Source organism: Pseudomassariella vexata (assembly GCF_002105095.1).
Source record: "Pseudomassariella vexata strain CBS 129021 chromosome Unknown BCR38scaffold_4, whole genome shotgun sequence".
In the NCBI taxonomy this organism is placed as follows: Eukaryota; Fungi; Ascomycota; class Sordariomycetes; order Amphisphaeriales; family Pseudomassariaceae; genus Pseudomassariella; species Pseudomassariella vexata.
In genome coordinates this window covers 2,082,908-2,100,563 of record NW_024467959.1, presented here as the reverse complement: position 1 = coordinate 2,100,563, position 17,656 = coordinate 2,082,908, and the positions used below count along the sequence as shown (strand labels likewise).

Genomic DNA, 17,656 nt, shown 5'->3' with positions numbered 1-17,656 from the left:
TAATAGCTCGAGCATGAATCACGAGATGGGGCATCAACTGGCCGTGGACTCGGGCAACGCTGCCTTGCCCACCAATGGAGACAAACGTGCAGCCCATTTCGCCCGCACCTAACGGCGGTTGGTGTGGTGCAAGTGCCTTTGTTGAGCTCTTCGAGAATCTCGGCGGCTCGCTCTTGGACCATCTTCCAGAGCCCCTTTAGCATCCGACTTCAGGGGCAGGGTGGGCTTAGCGACGTCTGGATACTTCTATACATGTAGGTTTGCATTTAGGCTGAACTCTGTTTCGCCGCTAGACTTCTTTGAGGTGGGAAGAGATCGTAGATTCTCGGTGTTATCGAGGCTGATTGTGTCAAATTTTCAGACGAGGTTGAAATCGACATGAACTATTACCATTGGAGTAAAGGAACTTAATATCGCCAAACCCTAAGCTGTCCCAGCCCCATAAATCGGACGACGATCCCTAAATAACAGGGTGGCTGCCTGGAGTAGCAGTGCATATATCATCCCGACCACTCAGGTTGGTAAGGCACGGACCGGGTACCATGCTTCACAGATAGTTTCTAGTTTTGGCTAACGTGAATGAATGTACACCGAGCTGGCCATGACACCGAGCTGGCCACCCTTACATAATCTCGCATAGAAATTTTACGGTAGTAAAACCACAACGCCGTAAATCAATTGAAACTACTCTGAATCTTCCTCTCCAGAAGATGGCAATGCGATCTTACAAGTTCGCGCATTATGCCCAGTCCCGTTGCAAATACCACAGCGCCTGGGCGCGTTTTTACGCGTTTGGAGGGTGCTTCGGGGGACTTGGTAAGTTTTTGGTCATTTTTGAGAGCTTGAAAGGCTAGCATTAAGTCTGCTTCGTTGTATGACTTTACCATAATTGGTTGTTGAGAAAATCAAACATTAAGTTGGCCGGTCGCGTTGGCGCATGAAAGTGGCCAGCTCGGTGTACATTCACATTATATAGTATTATCTTTAGGGCGTCCCACATGTGGGGGTGTCCCGGATGTGGGTGTGTGACGTTACCGGGAAGCATTGAGTCGCAGTACATGTCCTCGACCTCTTCGCCCTGGGGATGGGGAATTGCCCAGCCAGTTGGGGTGGTCTCAACAGTAGTGCCGGTTTGCCAGCCCATGGCGAAGTTGGCGCACCAGGAGAGGTGGGTGAGCACGTAGAAGCCTGAGAAACCTATGTTAGGAGCCATTCTCCAAAATATACCTTATCTGCGTTGAAATCGTACGTAATTTCTTCCCACAAACCGTCATCTCCTCCTTTCAGGCCTGCCAAAGAATGCGAAATCCTCTCCAACATACACATGATCTTTTCAAAGATCCGCAGCCCTGACTCAAAATGCACCGAATCCGCCGGGTCGTGGACAGGAACCTGCACATCCCTACGCACTGTCTCATGCACAGTATACCCAGCCGGTATCAACTGCCTCTCCAACTTCCACTTCGCAGCCTTAAAAATCGCCAGATCTGCCTCGATAACAGCGTGATCCACTTCCTTATCATATGTGCCAATGTTATTCTTCCCGCACTTGCCAGGAGATGCGGGTGGCACTACGAATACACAGGTCAACATCTAGAATGTTCTAAACACTCTGGTTGTGTTTCGTTTAGGTTTTTCTGAGGTTGGCAGTGTCAGATATGTCTTCAAAAACAAAGATGGTGCTGCTAGCCATCGCATCAAAGCCCAAAAACAAATTAATTATGCCGTATCCGGTGAACATTCTTAGGTTCTTTGTCATTACTGATACACCGTGCGCAAACTCCTTTGTTTCCTCAATTAAAACACCACCTGTCTTTTGACACAGTACTTATTTAACATTGTGCATTGTAGCATCGACTAGGTATGAAGCTCATCGCTGGCGTGAGCGTCCTAGAACGAGAGTGGTTGCGACCATAAATAATAGCTATGGTATCCAGACCATACCAAACAACGCTTGAAAGCTTGCACTTAGTAAACTACTATATACAGTAAGCCCGTCTACGCATCATCAACATATCCAAGACGCCGAAGGCCAGCACGGCGATGCCTCCAAGTAGAAGTTAAATGTTGTCCCGTGCCTCGCACAACCTAAATCATAAATGTTAGACAGGTATCGTGGCCTAGGTAGATAGGGCACTTACACGTTACCGAGTGGAGTGTTACAACCTCCTGCCGCCTGAGCCTGCTGATTGAGAGTTGCCGAAAGCCTTGTCTCGTTAGTCATTCCTGTTTCCAATAGTGTGGACGGAGTCAATCACCCAGTATATGCGCCATCGTCGCCGGTAGCGCCGCCGGCGCCACTAACGGCGTTAGCTTTGGCACCACCCGCACCACCCGCACCACCCGCGCCGCCCCCGCCGCCCAAACCACCCAGACCACCCAGGGCATTACCAGCGCCACCTCCGCCACCCAACGCACCTCCCAAACCACCCAAAGCACCTAGGGCACCACCAGCTCCACCTCCGCCGCCCAACGCACCTAGTGCACCACCAGCTCCACCTCCGCCGCCCAACGCACCTAGGGCACCTAGGGCACCAGCAGCTCCACCTCCGCCGCCCAACGCACCTAGGGCACCAGCAGCTCCCCCTGCGCCTCCGCCTCCGCCTCCGCCTCCGCCGAGCAATCCCAGAAGGCCGCCGGCATTCTCACCTGCTCGTACCTCAATGCCTGTTGGAGCGGCGTAAGCTGTACCACCGAAGACGACCAGCGCCGAGAGCAGAGTCGAAATTTGCATCTTTGAAACGTGACTGGACCAGGCGACACAACTGCGGGAAAGAAAGATTACACGCAACAAAGTTTGCGACGGATGAAAGAACGGTTGTCAAGCAATTTGATCTGTAGGAGAAGACTAACCCAATTATATATTCTATGGAACTCTCAGACACAACACAGCTTCGGATATTTATTTACAGCATGGTTTGTTCAGAGTCTAAATCTGAATCTCGTAATCGCTCTCCCCATCCATCGTGACAAGAGAATGGTGGTGACGCTGAAATGTAGAATAGCCGATATAGTTTGATCGCACAGATGTCCTGTCAACTTTGGTCCGACATGTCCCTCACAGACATTCGTCCATGAGGTCAGACGGGGCTTTTGTTGTTTTGTTTCATCCTTACAATACTGCGTGTAGAATTGCCTGTGGAGTTGTTTCACGATGAGACGAGTGGGAGAGAAGGTTCGTCTGAATGGCGTGAAACTTGATAAACACGCTACAGACTATTGCTTTCAAGGCTATCAAATGGACAGTATACTGAAGCGAGTTGTTGGGTTCATTTGGCTGTTATAGTCTAGACAATACATAATGGTGGAGTTGTCGTGAGCCCTCCGATGGAACACTCGTGATGACCTGAACAGATTCACATGACGGTGAGAGCGGTAAAAGTAGTCCGAGGCCGACGAAAATTGTGATATATTTGCCTACTGTTTACTTGGCGAATTTTCAGAACGCTTGGAGGTGAGCCTGACAGTCGAATTCCCCTCTTGAACTCCTATCCCGTAGAGTCTTGGCGTTGATGCCAGCTGGGAATGTGTAATAGTGGCTATGCCCAGGTCTGAATTGAATGTTTCAGGTTTGGTCTAGGATGAGGCCTATACTACTCAAACTTTGGGGCAGGTCGGAAGTAAAGTTTGTTTCTTTAAGTAGCGAGTCACGAGCGACTCTGAGTCGAAATCTTTTGGAACTATGGCTTATACTTTGCACTAAAATAATAGTATGAAATGTAATCGATTTTCTGAATTAACGCATGTTAATACAACTGGAATTAGATCGATGTAGATGCCACCGAACGGAAACTACCCTAGATATTCATTGAGCAGGAGACTTACTGAAGCATGCTTGCTAAAACTTACCGGACTATCGGATTCGTGATAAGGCTCTCGATAGCCGAAGTCCATATATTGCAGTAGGTAGTCGACACTCATCTGGCGCATGTTTGAGCTGAAGTCTTAATTGATATAGTTCTTCCCAACCACGCCATGGTGAATGCCGAGTTCCAGATTCGTCGCATCTCAACGTATTTGTCTTCGATGGGTACTCCACCAAGCATGATCCCGGGTCCTCGGGTCATAACGGATTCGAGTCCAACATCTATTTCGGCTCTAAATGGTTTCATTCTGGATTGCCGGTGATGGAAATAGTTGAGAGTAGCTCTAGAACAATCATGGACAATTCGCTGAGCAATTGTGTGCTAGCAAGGCATTTCGATTCACTGCTCTGAAATTCCGGGTAGGATAACTGGTGCCCATACTAGATGCTACGCATTCTCTTCAAGACTGCAGGTCCCGTGGCTCTATCCACTCTCTGAACCCTGTCCGGTTTCTTTGCAGATGAACTTAGCTCTGCCGTATAAGTTTGAAATGAAGCAATGAATGAGTGCTTATTTGCTTTGCTCTACGAAGGGGACTATCTATGGTTTAATACACTGCAAAATATGACCTCACGGCGAACTATTATGGCGTGATCATACATATCGAACCTAGTTCAAGCTATACTAAATCATTCAATTGAATATGTCACTGTGCTACCCAAGTCAAAAGAGTGAAGGTGGCCGTACGGACCTTCAGTACAGAACATGTGCTTATTGGCTGCACATTTTGAGAGAGCTGATCACGTCTAAGCATAACAATACCTGATACACCAGAGGATTCGATGCAAACGGTCCAATATCCGGTCAATTGGGTATTATAGCCGGAAGCGGAAAACCAGCCGTTGGGAGTTAAAGGCTGGTGCGGTCTGTCCAACAGTTCATTCAATGAACCCTAACAACTGTTGAGGCGTTCAGGCTGGTTACGAAGGTTTGTCCCCATAATCATAACCTTGACATATAACGTGGTTTACTACTAAGCTACCCACTGTTTCCACATATCTAACTTCTATATAAGTTATTTCAACTAACGTACCCCATAAGCAAGTTGGCCACACAAGCAAGTTGGCCACTTTTTCTTGGCACTGTACGAACAACCTTTTAATTAACATCTTTACACATACCAAGATGGGATCGAATTGGAAAGAAAGTGACATGATTCTAGCGTGTCAGGCGCTTCAATCGAAACCCGAATTAAGCATCCGACGCGCTGCCCAACTCTACAATGTCCCTCGTACAACTCTAGCTAACTGAAAACGCGGACTACTATCTCAACGCGATACTCGACAATCTAGTTATAAGCTTACGGAATCAGAAGAGTTAGCGGTCGTACAATACATACTTGACCTAGATTCGCGATCATTTCCTCCCCGGCTCCATGGTGTTGAAGCTATGGCTAACCGACTGCTCCGTGACCGTGGCGCTGGACGCGTCGGCGTCAACTAGGCCTCGAACTTCGTACGACGATAACCAGACCTTCGGACGCGTTTTAATCGAAGAATCGACTACCAACGAGCCTATTGCGAAGATCCTGACGCGTATCGCGCGTGGTTTACGCTCGTACGAAATACAATTGCGAAATATGGTATCCAAGAGGCGGATATCTATAACTTCGACGAGACAGGGTTCGCGATGGGCTTAATCTAATCCGAGATGGTAGTTACAAGTGCCGAACGACGCGGAAGGCCTCGTACAGTCCAACAAGGCAACCGAGAATGGGCTACAGTAATCCAGGGTATTGATTATAATATTAAATACGCCGTAGGTGTTAACCCTCGGTACCTCTACAAGTACTCCCTTAAGGGGCTATAGATGATATAGCGGGCCCTTAAGCCGCGTCGGGCGGTTATACAGGTAAACTTGTAGCCAAATGACTACTAAACCTCCTGTCCCTCCCTAAGTCTGTGCTACAACCCCTGCCTGAACTACCGATAAGTGTGGTAATGTGGCACTTAAATTCGTCCTCAGGGGTGGGATGCTGCTGATGTGCAGAAGATGCTCGACTATTTTTTTTGTCGCGACAAGTCGTAGTATCTGCTAATTGGGGTTCTCGTCGAGCGTATACATCTCAACCATACGCTCAAGTGGATAGACCGTAACGTGGTCAGACGCTCGCAAGAATCGCGGCGAGAGGGCGTGCTGCGCGCCTTCTATCGTGAGGGGACGGGTTCGCCGACGAGCGTTATCGGAAAGGCAAGGTCCGATAAGGGGTCGGATTAACGATTCGAATTCTGGACCGGCTGTCGAGTTATATTCCGCCGACGTAGTGCTTGACGGTCGACTGGCTAGGATGCTTCGTAATCCTAAACTGCACCAATCTCCCTATTATCGCTAGGTAGGCGAAGTCAACAAGGTGGGCAGCGCGCCGTAAGGGTTGACTAAACCCCCTTGTGTGTCAGCTGCGGGATTCGAACCCGCGACTCGTCACCGACCCAAGTGGGCGAGGCTCAAATCGGGACTTATCTACCAGCGAAGTGACCAACTACACCAGCCGACTCCAGGGTATTAATTCGTCCGGCTGGGCTATCCCGCCGTATATTATTGTCGCGGGTCAAAATCACCTCTTATCCTGGTACGAGAATAGCCTATTCCCGTCCGATTGGGTAATTGCTGTAACCAAAAATGGTCGTACGAATCGACAATCGATTGTACGAGAGACGTATGGAACGGAAAGGTCAACCTGCGAGGCAGGCACGACCCAACATGGGCCAAAAAGTGCAGCGAATCGACAAACGTGGAAGCTACAACCGTTATTCTACTTCTACCGGCGCTCACTCAGGACCTATGGACATCGACGCCACTAGACACGACAAAAGCAAGCCTAGAGGGAAAGGTTGCTTCAACTGTGGCAAGGAAGGACACTTCGCACGGGAATGCAGGCAGAAGAAACAATGGCGACCGGTACCCGAGGGAAAGCGCCATCTCAACCTAGCAGCCCGCGACGAAGGATGCGTGTGCGACACGCCAATAGTGTGCCCAGTACACACAGCCGATGACGAAGACATCGATGAGGAGGATACCAGCCCCCTTGAGGAAAATCACCCTAAACTACACTGGACAGCGTGCTACGACGACAGCTGCCCGGTCCACCTCAGCGACAAGGAAGGCGCGCAATGGTACCCCCGACGACCCGGAACTACCAGGACCCTCGCTATGACCAGACACAGCGGAGGAATCACTAGGGAACAGGAGCAAGGATTAATTGAGGGATCGGAACGACAGATCGAACCATCGACGCAGCTTCCGACAGACCTCGAGACTAGTGAGGATGACTCCTTTGAGAAGGAAGTCCTAGAAGGATGGAAAAGCCGCGAAAACCCAGAACTCTCGGAAGACAGCTCCGCCGAAGAAGAAACCATCGAAAAAGAGAAAACGCACAACCCCCCCAGCCCAGGCCGAATACAATTTTACGACGACGATCAGCTCGACAGGTACCTACGAGAGAAACAGGACCTAGAGGTCGAAGGCTGGATCGCTATCCCTGGAAGAAATACAAAAGACGAAAACGCTATCCAACAAGCAATAAAGAGGCAACCCGGCGATAATATGACAAAATTCGGAGACGACGATAGAATTCACCCTACGGCGACAGACCATAAGCAACTCGCATGGATCTCGTGTGTATATCCTCGATGTGGACTACACCTCCCCGCCAAGACAACGAACAACTGGTTCCCTAGGCGTGTGAAGGACCAAGCTATTCCACACCCCTACGAAGTCTCGGAGATTCAACATACCCGTATCACGCTACGCAGCGAAAGGGAATTCGCAATTCTACGACACGACCCCCGGTACCCCAAACGATGTGTGACTAAGGAAGTCACCTGGGAAGAATGCCACCTCGACCTATGCCTCGTACACTACGAGAGGAAGGCACAAGCATGGCGAGAGAGCCAGCCAAACCAAGGACGAATCGTCAAATTCGTCGCACCTATATCGTCAGACGAGGAAGCAAGACCTATAGCGACTAGGCACCATAAGAAGGAATCACGAAACCTGTCACGAAAAGGAAAAGCGAAGGAACGAGGAGAGAACTCCCAAAAGAACGCAGAAAACTAGTGCGATCGTATGGTCAGGGACCACGCACGATCGACACCACCAGGTCCCTAGCTGTCGCAAATGTGAAGACAGCAACGCCCACTTGATACTGGAAGTACAAGTGATGGGCAGAAAGATCAAGGCGCTCTTAGACAGCGGCGCGCAAGGAAACTACATATCACCACGAATTTTCAACCGGTATAAGATACCATGGACAGGAAAAGACGCCCCATACCGACTAAGGACCGTGGATGGAGAATTAGTAACGTACGGCGGAGGAATCGTTGATCGATAAACTGCAGAACTCTCCCTCGACATCCAAAACCGAAGAGAACGTCTCACGCTCGAGATTACGGACATCACAGATCATGAGATGATCTTGGGGATACCCTGGCTGCGGGTGAGCAATCCCATAGTCAACTGGAGAACAGGCCAACTTCAGTGGGATCGACCAGGAAGGAACTTAGCCTCTGTGGTACCTAAGAAACAGATCACAAGCAAGATTCAGAAGACACTGGCAGGAACTCGACGCGACGAGTCTCAGGAGTCTAAGCCGATGCAAGAAGATACAGGACCACTACACTCAGCACGACAGCACGGCGACCTAACTGACACCCAACGGACAGAGGAAGTCAGGTGAGAAGGGATTGAGCATCCAATACGACAACACGATACAAAGGAGATATACCTTGCGATACACGAAAACATCCCGATCGAATACAGAGGATACAAGACGCTATTCAGTGGTACACTTAACTTCGGATTACCAGAACATGGACCATGGGACCATGAAATACCACTCAAACCAGGAGAACAACCAAAGTTCCACAAGATATACGGACTTAACGAGAAACAACTACAGGCACTTAGGAAGTACCTCGACGAGCAATTAGCGAAAGGCTATATACGACCATCGACATCTCCAGCAGGATACCCTATCCTATTCGTACCAAAGAAGAGTGGAGAATTACGACTCTGCGTGGACTACAGACAACTGAACGACATCACGATCAAGAATCGATACCCCCTACCCTTGATCAAGGAACTATGCGACAGACTCCACGGAGCCTTGTGGTTCACTATTTTAGATCTAAAGGATGGATATAATCTGATTCGAATCAAGAAAGGCGAAGAATGGAAGACCGCCTTCAGGACCAGATACGGATACTTCGAATACCTAGTAATGCCTTTTGGCCTTACTAACGCACCCGCTAGCTTTCAAGCTATGATCAACCACGTTTTACGAGAACACCTCGACCACTTCGTTGTGGTATACCTGGACGACATCCTTATCTAGTCAAGGACCCTCGAAGAACACCGCCAGCACGTCCACCAAGTTCTACAGAAACTACAGCAAACAAAGCTAGTAGTGAACTCTGAGAAAAGCAAGTTCCACCAGAAGGAAGTCGACTTTGTGGGATATACGATATCCCCAGGACAAATTCGAATGCAAGCCTCCAAGATATCAGCAGTTAAAGAATGGCCAATACCAACCTGTATTAAGGAAGTCAGAGGATTAATCGGCTTTGCGAATTTTTATCGCATGTTCCTCAAAGGTTACGGTAACGACACCCGACCTTTAACGGACCTGACTCGGAAGGATAAACCATTCCAATGGACGCCCAGAGAGCAAGAAGCTTTTGATAAAATCAAGCAATGGATTATACAAGAACCGGTACTCGCTATGGCAGACCCCGACAAACAGTTCGAAATCGAAACAGACGCCTCAGACTACGCTATCGGCGGACAATTAGGACAACGAGATGAAAACGGCAAGCTACATCCTGTAGCATTCTTCTCGAAGAAACTCAACAGACCAGAACTCAATTACCAGATTCACGACAAGGAACTGATGGCTATTATCGAAGCATTCAAAGAATGGAAGCACTATCTCAGTGGTACGACTTATCAGGTACAAGTCTACACTGACCACAAGAACCTTACGGCATTTACGACTACGAAAAATCTGAATAAACGACAAATCAGATGGGCAGAATTCCTGACGGAATTCAACTTTAAAATCATCTACTGCAAAGGCAGCGAAAACGGAAGAGCAGACGCTCTCAGCCGAAGACCCGACCACGAACAGGAAATTCCGAAGAATACACAGGCTATTCTACGAATTAACGACGAACGAAATCTCGAACCTTCAAGACAGCTCAACGCAACATTTTCCTTACAACCACTACAGCAATGGAAAACCCGGATACAAGAAATACAACCAGAAAACCAGGAATATAACGGAAGAATTAAAGTACCAGAGAAACTACGAAAAGAATTAGTCAAAGACTATCACGAGCACCCAGTACACGGACATCAGGAACGTACAAAACAACAAAACGAATACAGGAAGCCTATGACTTCCCAGGACTACGACAGATAGTCACAGAAACTATCAAGGAATGCGACTTATGTCATAAGAGCAAAGCCTCTCGACATAAACCATATGGACAACTACAACCTATCGCACCACCCGACAGAGCATGGAAATCAATAGCTATGGACTTTATAGTCAAGCTACCCAAATCTAAGGAGCCTTTAACTAGGACTACGTATGACAGCATCCTCGTAATCACCGAACGACTTACGAAGTACGCCTACTCCCTACCCTACAAGGAAGCCAGCACAGCAGAGGACCTAGCCTACACATTCCTACGAGTTATCACCAGCCAGCATGGATTGCCAGAGACAATCGTATCTGATCGAGACAAGCTCTTCACATCCAAGTTCTGGATATCCTTAATGAAGCAGCTCGGCACGAAACATAAGCTATCGACAGCTTATCATCCCCAGACGGATGGACAAACCGAACGAATGAACCAGACTCTCGAACAATACCTACGGTGTTACGTCAACTACGAGCAGAACAATTGGGTACAACTACTACCAGTAGCACAGTTCGCCTACAACAGCTCACACACCGAAGCAATCAACACGACACCATTCTACGCAAACTACGGATTCAATCTAGATATACTCAGAGAAGGCTCAGAACAAGGAACAGCACCTAGAGCTATCACACAGGCCGACAAGCTAAAAGGACTACAAGCAAGCCTCAGACAAGATTTAGTAATCATTCAAGACAGAATGAAGCACTACTACGACAAGAAAAGGATTGGAGGACCAATCTTACGGAGGGGAGACAAGGTCTACCTCATACGACGAAATATAAAAACAAAACGACCAAGCGACAAACTCGATTTCAAGAAAATTGGACCATTCGAAATCGACGAAGCAATTTCAGAAACCAACTATCGACTATCATTACCAGACACTATGAAGATACATCCCGTATTTCATATTTCCTTACTCGAACCAGCCCCAAAGAACGCCCCGCTCGAAACGCAGCTCGAAGCACACATCGACCAACACGAATACGAAGTTGAACAAATTCTGGATATACGAAGTCAGAACGAACAAACGGAATACCTGATCAAATGGAAGGACTACCCACCCGCAGACAATTCTTGGGAACCTATCCAGCATTTGGCGCATTGCCAGAAGGAGCTTGAGAAGTTCCACCGATAACACCAAACTCTGCCAGAAGGCCAGGAGTTAACGACACATCAGGATATACGTCGTTCCACTCGAATTCGAAATCTTCAGGAAACGAAGGAGTAACCACAGGAGACGGATCTCCTACAGCACGACGCGCAGACAACGCTTCTGCCTCCGCGCGATCAACACGCTCCAACTCCTCCACACTGTCAATACCACGACGCACCGCACGCATCATCTTTTCGAACCACATCTTCTTCTGCTTCCGCAAACGAAGAACCTTTTCTTCAGCAGATTGAAGTTCACCCCGTACGAACAAGAAGGCATAGTGACAGCGTTCTGAAGAATCGCCGAAAGAAGAGAATCCCGCTGCTCCGTTTTCTTAGCACGCGATCGAGACTTGGATACACGACCAGACATGATGGCAGTCGGAAGGAAGGAAAGAAGGACTTACAGGAAGAAGTTTCAAACGACCAGGATCTTTGAGGACAAAGATTATGAAGGAGGGGAATAATGTTACGAACCGTTGGCCCTGAACCAACATTACAGGCCCGTCGGCAGGCTAGGTGGATACAGACGCTAGGATCACGGGACCCCACATCGGAGGAAGGAAAGGACCGATAGGTCACGTGATCTACAGGGGTGGATATGTTGGACAACCAACATATCCAAGTGGGGATCAGTGAAGGAGAGATGGGCATATAAGGGACAGGACTCCCAGGCATTTCATAGATAGACAGTCTCTACTTCAGTGATCAATCTAAGCATCAATCTAACCCATTGGTGAGGCAAACTGCCTTAACGACTCTATTCCCGATTACCCTACTTGAATACTTCAATTACCCAAAGCACTCTACTCCATATGTCAGACCCCGATATTATTGCTAAAGGACTCCGCAGCAGGACTTACTTACTAGCACAAACCCTTACAGACTCTTTAGTGGTTTACGCAGCTAGACTATTAGAGGTTTCGTTACAAATCTGCCGAAGTGTGCAATTGGACCGTGGACTACGTTAAGAGAAAACGTTATAGTGAAACGGGGTCAGGCGGTCAGTAGGATATACCTACCACCTAACACACTGAACAGACGGCTCCAGTACTAACAGATCCCATCTGTTGGTCTTATCAGACGAAGATCGTGGTACTGGTTATAAGAGCGAAGCTCTTATACGTCTGGTGCGCGAGTTGGTCGGACGTGCCTCTGATACTCGTATCGTGATAATTGTGAAGGTCAACCCTCGCACTCACTACAACCAGGTGACTTACAGCTGGAACACCTGCCATGGCAGTGTCAGATGGGAAGCCAATCATAACCCTTGTAGGAGCCCCGCCAAGCGTGGATGACTTAGTCGCGCTCCCTCAAACCTAAGTTGTCATCTTCTTTCCTTCGCTCCTTAGAGTAGAATCTTCGTCGATAGCACCTAATCGAGGTCTCTACCAATGCGATGCAACCCAGGTCGTGACAATAATAGGATCTCGAACGTAAAGATAAGCTGAATAACTAAAATAACCAAATAACTGACTGAAAAGCGAAGGTGAAGATATAGATAAGAAGGAGATGATGATATGAAGATGAGGATGATGATGCGTGAAGATGGGGGACTGTAACGAGGATACCACACGTCTCACAATATAATAGTCAGGTAGTGCAAAGGGTAGCTAGAAGTAGGCCAGTGCATGGGTGCGTATATTGCAAGACTGATTCTTGAAGAATCTAAACTAGGTGCGAGCGTCTCGAGTTCTCCTCTTAAGCTGGGCGGTTCCGGGGTTTTACCGGATCGGGGCGAATCCCTCCCGACTCAGCTTGTCAGCTGAGACCGGCCCGCCACAACGGCTCTTTCCCTACAGGGACTCGTGTCCTACTCTGCCTCTGTGCCTCTTAAAGAAGAGAAAATAAACTTTCTCCTAGCCCCGTAACCTATTTCCCTGATGTCCGGCCTTACCCCGTTACAATAGTAGTATGAATTTCGGCTTTCAATATACTACCGCCGAAGTAGTAGGTTCGCATTCGTTAGCGATCCGCTTCTATAAGGTATTTAGTCCTAATTATAGTTACTAAATACGCGATTATTAGGACGTGTTAATAGCAAGTTAGAATTAGAGGTGGAAGTATCTTTTCGTTAGTATAAGTAGGCTAGGCAAGAATCAGTATAGCGTTACCTTGGCAGTAGTCCACTAGTGCTTGTCAAGGGGGTGAAAACTTTGGCCTGATACCGTAGTAAGTGAAAAGTGTCAGATAGGGCACCTAGTTCCTAGGCTCAGCAATGATATGGCACTGGAGAAGACTATTGTCACTTAAAGTTCAGAAGGCGAAAGGAACCCTTTTCTCAAAAGTAACACCAAAGTTACTGTCCACTTAGGGGTCAGATACCTGAACAATGTACCTCCGACATGTTCTAAAGAATCTATAAAAGACAGAGCAACGGGAGTTCGAGAGGACAGGGAACAATACACCTCATTCATATACAATATTACGCACTTCTGACTACTCGATTGGACACACGTGATATTCGACAAAAGCTTTTCGTATCGCGATCGGATATATTGAACATAACCAGAACCTGCTGAACTTTTGCCAAGGAGTTAGGTTTTTTACCTTGTCAGTTTCGGCATGAGCGAAACTTAAATATGAATATGTGTGATACGTTACCCCATGGGGGGTTACCCTATAGCTATAGATAAGATAGATTAGAGCTATAAAAGAGCTCTGCCAGGCCAGAATAGCTGACCTGGCCATCCTTTCCCAATACAACAATTCACACCCCATATGCACTCGCATCAATGTGGAATGGGAATACCCGCAAGAACCCTGCTCATCAGTAAACCCACACGGGAGCTTTTTTTGACTCGTATCCATGTTCTCTGACTCGTTCCCGAAGAGTTACTGTCTCCACATTCGAAGTAATAGTCCATGACGAACCTATAGTCTAGAATTTTAGAATTTGAGCAGTTGCAAAAGTGGCCACTGACCGACAGTTCGATTCCAGGGATGTTAAGTTGTCATAACCGTAGCCTTTCGTATCTTGAATTTGTCCTGACCGGGCCACGGATTCACGAGACATCACCATCACCATCTTGCAGACTACAATCATTGAAGTTTGACACTTCCCGTAATCATTGCCCCCCAAGTCACCCACTGAACCAGGTTCTGTCAACACTCTTCTCCTCAATGACCGAATTCTTTGGATCCACGACTCCTTTCGCGGAGCCTCTGTGGTATTCTCGACCGGGAAACCCGCACTATACCGACTCTCATCGGCGACTGCGGGATGAGATCCGTCGGTATGTCGACACCGAAATAGAGCCATTTTGCTCCGAGTGGGAGGCTATGGGTTCAATTCCAGCAGCGGTAATATATACTCTCTTTGCTTTGCGTTCAACATCTTTTCGTCAACGAGGCCTCTTTCTGTTGGTGAACCCGTCCTCTGATTTCCCGACTGAGAATGCGTAGGTCTTGAAACGACATTCGGATCTAGGTTACACAGCTGTCCTGGTGGATCCTTCTGTCGTAAGTAAATACCTTGGGCAAATCAGACTACCCGGTGATGTGCCTGCGCACGAATGGGATAGCTTCCACGACCTGATCGCCATCGACGAAATGGCGCGTTGTGGATCTCTGGGTATCCTATGGGGTCTTGGATGCGGCAATGCGATCGGCTGTCCTCCTGTCATTAGCTTTGGGACCGAGGAACAGAAGTCAAGGTGGCTGCCAGCCGTCCTTCGAGGTGATGCCAGGTTCTGCCTGGGTGTCACGGAGCCTCAAGGTGAGTAGGTTATCCCCTGCCGTGCTTCCTAGCCCCGCGGCCTTGGACGCCATTAGCTAACAATACAATTTCAAATGACCAGCTGGATCCGACGTGGCTGGCATCGCAATGACGGCCGACTTGAAGGGCGAGGTATTCGTCGTGAATGGCACAAAGCAGTGGGTAACGAACGGCATGTCTGCCGATTTCTGCACTGCTGTGGTCCGGACGGGTGGCGCGGGAAAGTCAGGAATCTCGGTTTTGGTGATTCCCCTTAAGCTGGAAGGAGTCATCCGAACCGAGATTCATAATTCCGGCGTTGCTTTGAGTGGTACGTTGATATATCTTGCTGGAATCCCAGCTCCATCACGCTAATGAACTGGAATCTAGGATGTGCCAGCCTCAACTTCAAGAACGTGGAGGTGCCCGTCGCAAATCTCATCGGAAAACTAAACGAAGGCTTTAAGCTCATCATGTCTAGTGGGTACCATTTCAACCTACACCTGTAAGACTTTACTGATACAACAATACAGGTTTCAATCATGAGCGGCTCTGGATTGCGGGCAACTGTCTACGTCTAGCTCGCGTGTGTCTGGAGGACGCGTATCAGCACGCACTCACGCGCCAGACCTTCGGGAAGCCACTCATTGAGCGTCAGACAATTCGACTCAAGTTTGCCAACATTGGGATGCAGATAATGAGCACGTACGCCTTGCTCGAGTCTCTGGTGCAGGTCAGAGATAGCGCGGCTAAGGGAGATAAGGAGGTGGGCTTGATCATGGGGGGTTTGTGTGCCATGACCAAAGTCAGTGCTGCAAGGGCCGCCGAGCTCGCTGTACGAGAATGTCAGCAGATCATGGGTGCTCTGGGATACACTCGCTCTGGCCCTGGAGCCCGTGTCGAGCGAATCAGCCGCGATGTACGCGTGCTCGTCATCGGCGGGGGCAGCGAGGAAATACTAAGCGAAATGTGTCTAACACAAGAAAAAAGGGATTTGGAGAAGCTCAGATTGCCATAGCTCTTGTGGTAATTCTATAAATTGATGTAAGTATGTCCCCTGCACTGTCAGTGACATGGCCCTATTCCTACATATATATGCAGGCTTCCCGTCATCCCGCTGTAGCTAGATAGATTCACTCAATATACGCACGTTTCTATTGCTCATGAATTCTACGAACACTTTGGCGTATCGATTGATGGGCCAACGTCTTTTTAGTATTTCACCTAAGAATTGGCAGATTGGGATTTTGCTTTACCTAATAATTTCAACAGTCGTTTAGAGCATATAATAGAACTATTACATTCGGAGATCCAGGATGCAATACTCATATGGAAAGAATGAAAAAGAATGAAAACAACATGTATTTAGATCGTGTATTATAAGTCTAGGCCTTTGAATATCATCCACGCAAAAGCGATTTCCGTTCTACCACGATGAAAACCATATAACGTAGTCCACGGTCCAATTGCACACTTCGGCAGATTTTCGTACGCTACCACTTTGACCTGCGGTTTTTCACCACATAACTATGGTTGGTTCTTGGAATGAAAGTGATATGATTCTAGCATTACATGCGCTTCAATCTGATCCAAAATTAAGTGTACGTCGCGCTGGTCAGATCTATAACGTACCTTTTAGAACCCTTGCGTATCGACGCGACGGTAAAACCGCTCGAGCGATTATGCGATCGCCAACGCAAAAGTTGACTCCTTCCGAAGAAGAGGCAATCTTACGACATATAATCGACCTAGATTCGCGAGCATTTCCTCCCCGATTGAGTGGTGTTGAAGATATGGCCAACCGAATACTTCGAAGTCGCGACGTGGGACGCGTCGGCGTCAACTGGGCCTCGAGCTTCGTAAGACGACAACTAGACCTCTGGACGCGTTTAAATCGAAGGATCGACTATTAGAGAGTCCTCTGCGAAGATCCCGACGCGTATCGCGCGTGGTTTGACCTGGTATGGAATACAATTGCGAAATATGCGATCTAGGAGGAGGATATCTACAACTTCGACGAGACCGGTTTTTTGATGGGCCAAATCTCGTCCGAAATGGTCGTGACGACTTCTGATCAGCGTGGAAGGCCTAGAGTAGCCTAGCAAGGAAATCGGGAATGGGTTACAGTTATTCAAGGCGTTGGGTCGTCCGGTTATGCCCTCCCTCCGTACATCATTTTCGTCGGCAAAACCCACCTCTCGTCATGGTACGAAAATAGCCCATTATCGCCTGATTGGGTTATCGTAGTTATTAAAAATGGCTGTACTACGAACGAGAGAGGCGAAGATTGGATAAAACACTTCGATCATCACACCAAGTCTCGTACGAAAGGTACTCATCGCCTATTGATCCTCGACGGTCACGAAAGCCATCACTCGACCGATTTCGAGGTATATTGCAAAGCTAACAATATCGTCACGCTTTGTATGCCTCCTCATTCGTCGCATGAGCTCCAGCCTCTTGATGTTGGTTGTTTTCGCGGGTTAAAAAGAGCGTACGGAAAAGAAATCGAA

At 48.2% G+C, this 17,656-nt stretch overlaps 4 protein-coding genes and 1 non-coding gene across 5 annotated transcripts; 1 reads left to right on the top strand and 4 right to left on the bottom strand.

The window, feature by feature from the left end:
* Positions 1-880: 880 nt before the first annotated feature.
* On the bottom strand, positions 881-1,593 carry BCR38DRAFT_483158 (uncharacterized protein; the record flags this gene model as incomplete). The annotated part of the gene is made up of 2 exons (XM_040863587.1): positions 881-1,188; positions 1,323-1,593. The coding sequence occupies 2 exons, from the start codon at positions 1,591-1,593 to the stop codon at positions 881-883; spliced, it is 579 nt and encodes a 192-aa protein (XP_040718169.1).
* A 467-nt stretch (positions 1,594-2,060) lies between these two features.
* Positions 2,061-2,798, bottom strand: BCR38DRAFT_522455 (uncharacterized protein; the record flags this gene model as incomplete). Its single annotated transcript, XM_040865231.1, has 3 exons — positions 2,259-2,798; positions 2,142-2,207; positions 2,061-2,088 (listed from the first exon to the last, which is right to left on the bottom strand). Exons 1-3 carry the CDS (start codon positions 2,732-2,734, stop codon positions 2,061-2,063), a joined length of 570 nt encoding a protein of 189 aa, XP_040718168.1. The 5' UTR covers positions 2,735-2,798.
* Positions 2,799-6,256: 3,458 nt separating this feature from the next.
* On the bottom strand, positions 6,257-6,359 carry BCR38DRAFT_t123. The gene has a single exon. It is a non-coding gene; the product is annotated as a tRNA-Thr (tRNA).
* Positions 6,360-11,376: 5,017 nt separating this feature from the next.
* On the bottom strand, positions 11,377-12,182 carry BCR38DRAFT_510657 (uncharacterized protein; the record flags this gene model as incomplete). Its single annotated transcript, XM_040865016.1, has 2 exons — positions 11,854-12,182; positions 11,377-11,771 (listed from the first exon to the last, which is right to left on the bottom strand). The coding sequence occupies exons 1-2, from the start codon at positions 12,122-12,124 to the stop codon at positions 11,377-11,379; spliced, it is 666 nt and encodes a 221-aa protein (XP_040718167.1). The 5' UTR covers positions 12,125-12,182.
* Positions 12,183-14,569: 2,387 nt separating this feature from the next.
* BCR38DRAFT_337854 (acyl-CoA dehydrogenase) lies at positions 14,570-16,161 on the top strand (the record flags this gene model as incomplete). Its single annotated transcript, XM_040855566.1, has 5 exons — positions 14,570-14,749; positions 14,852-15,164; positions 15,247-15,474; positions 15,534-15,623; positions 15,677-16,161. The coding sequence occupies 5 exons, from the start codon at positions 14,570-14,572 to the stop codon at positions 16,159-16,161; spliced, it is 1,296 nt and encodes a 431-aa protein (XP_040718166.1).
* Between the last annotated feature and the right edge of the window lie 1,495 nt (positions 16,162-17,656).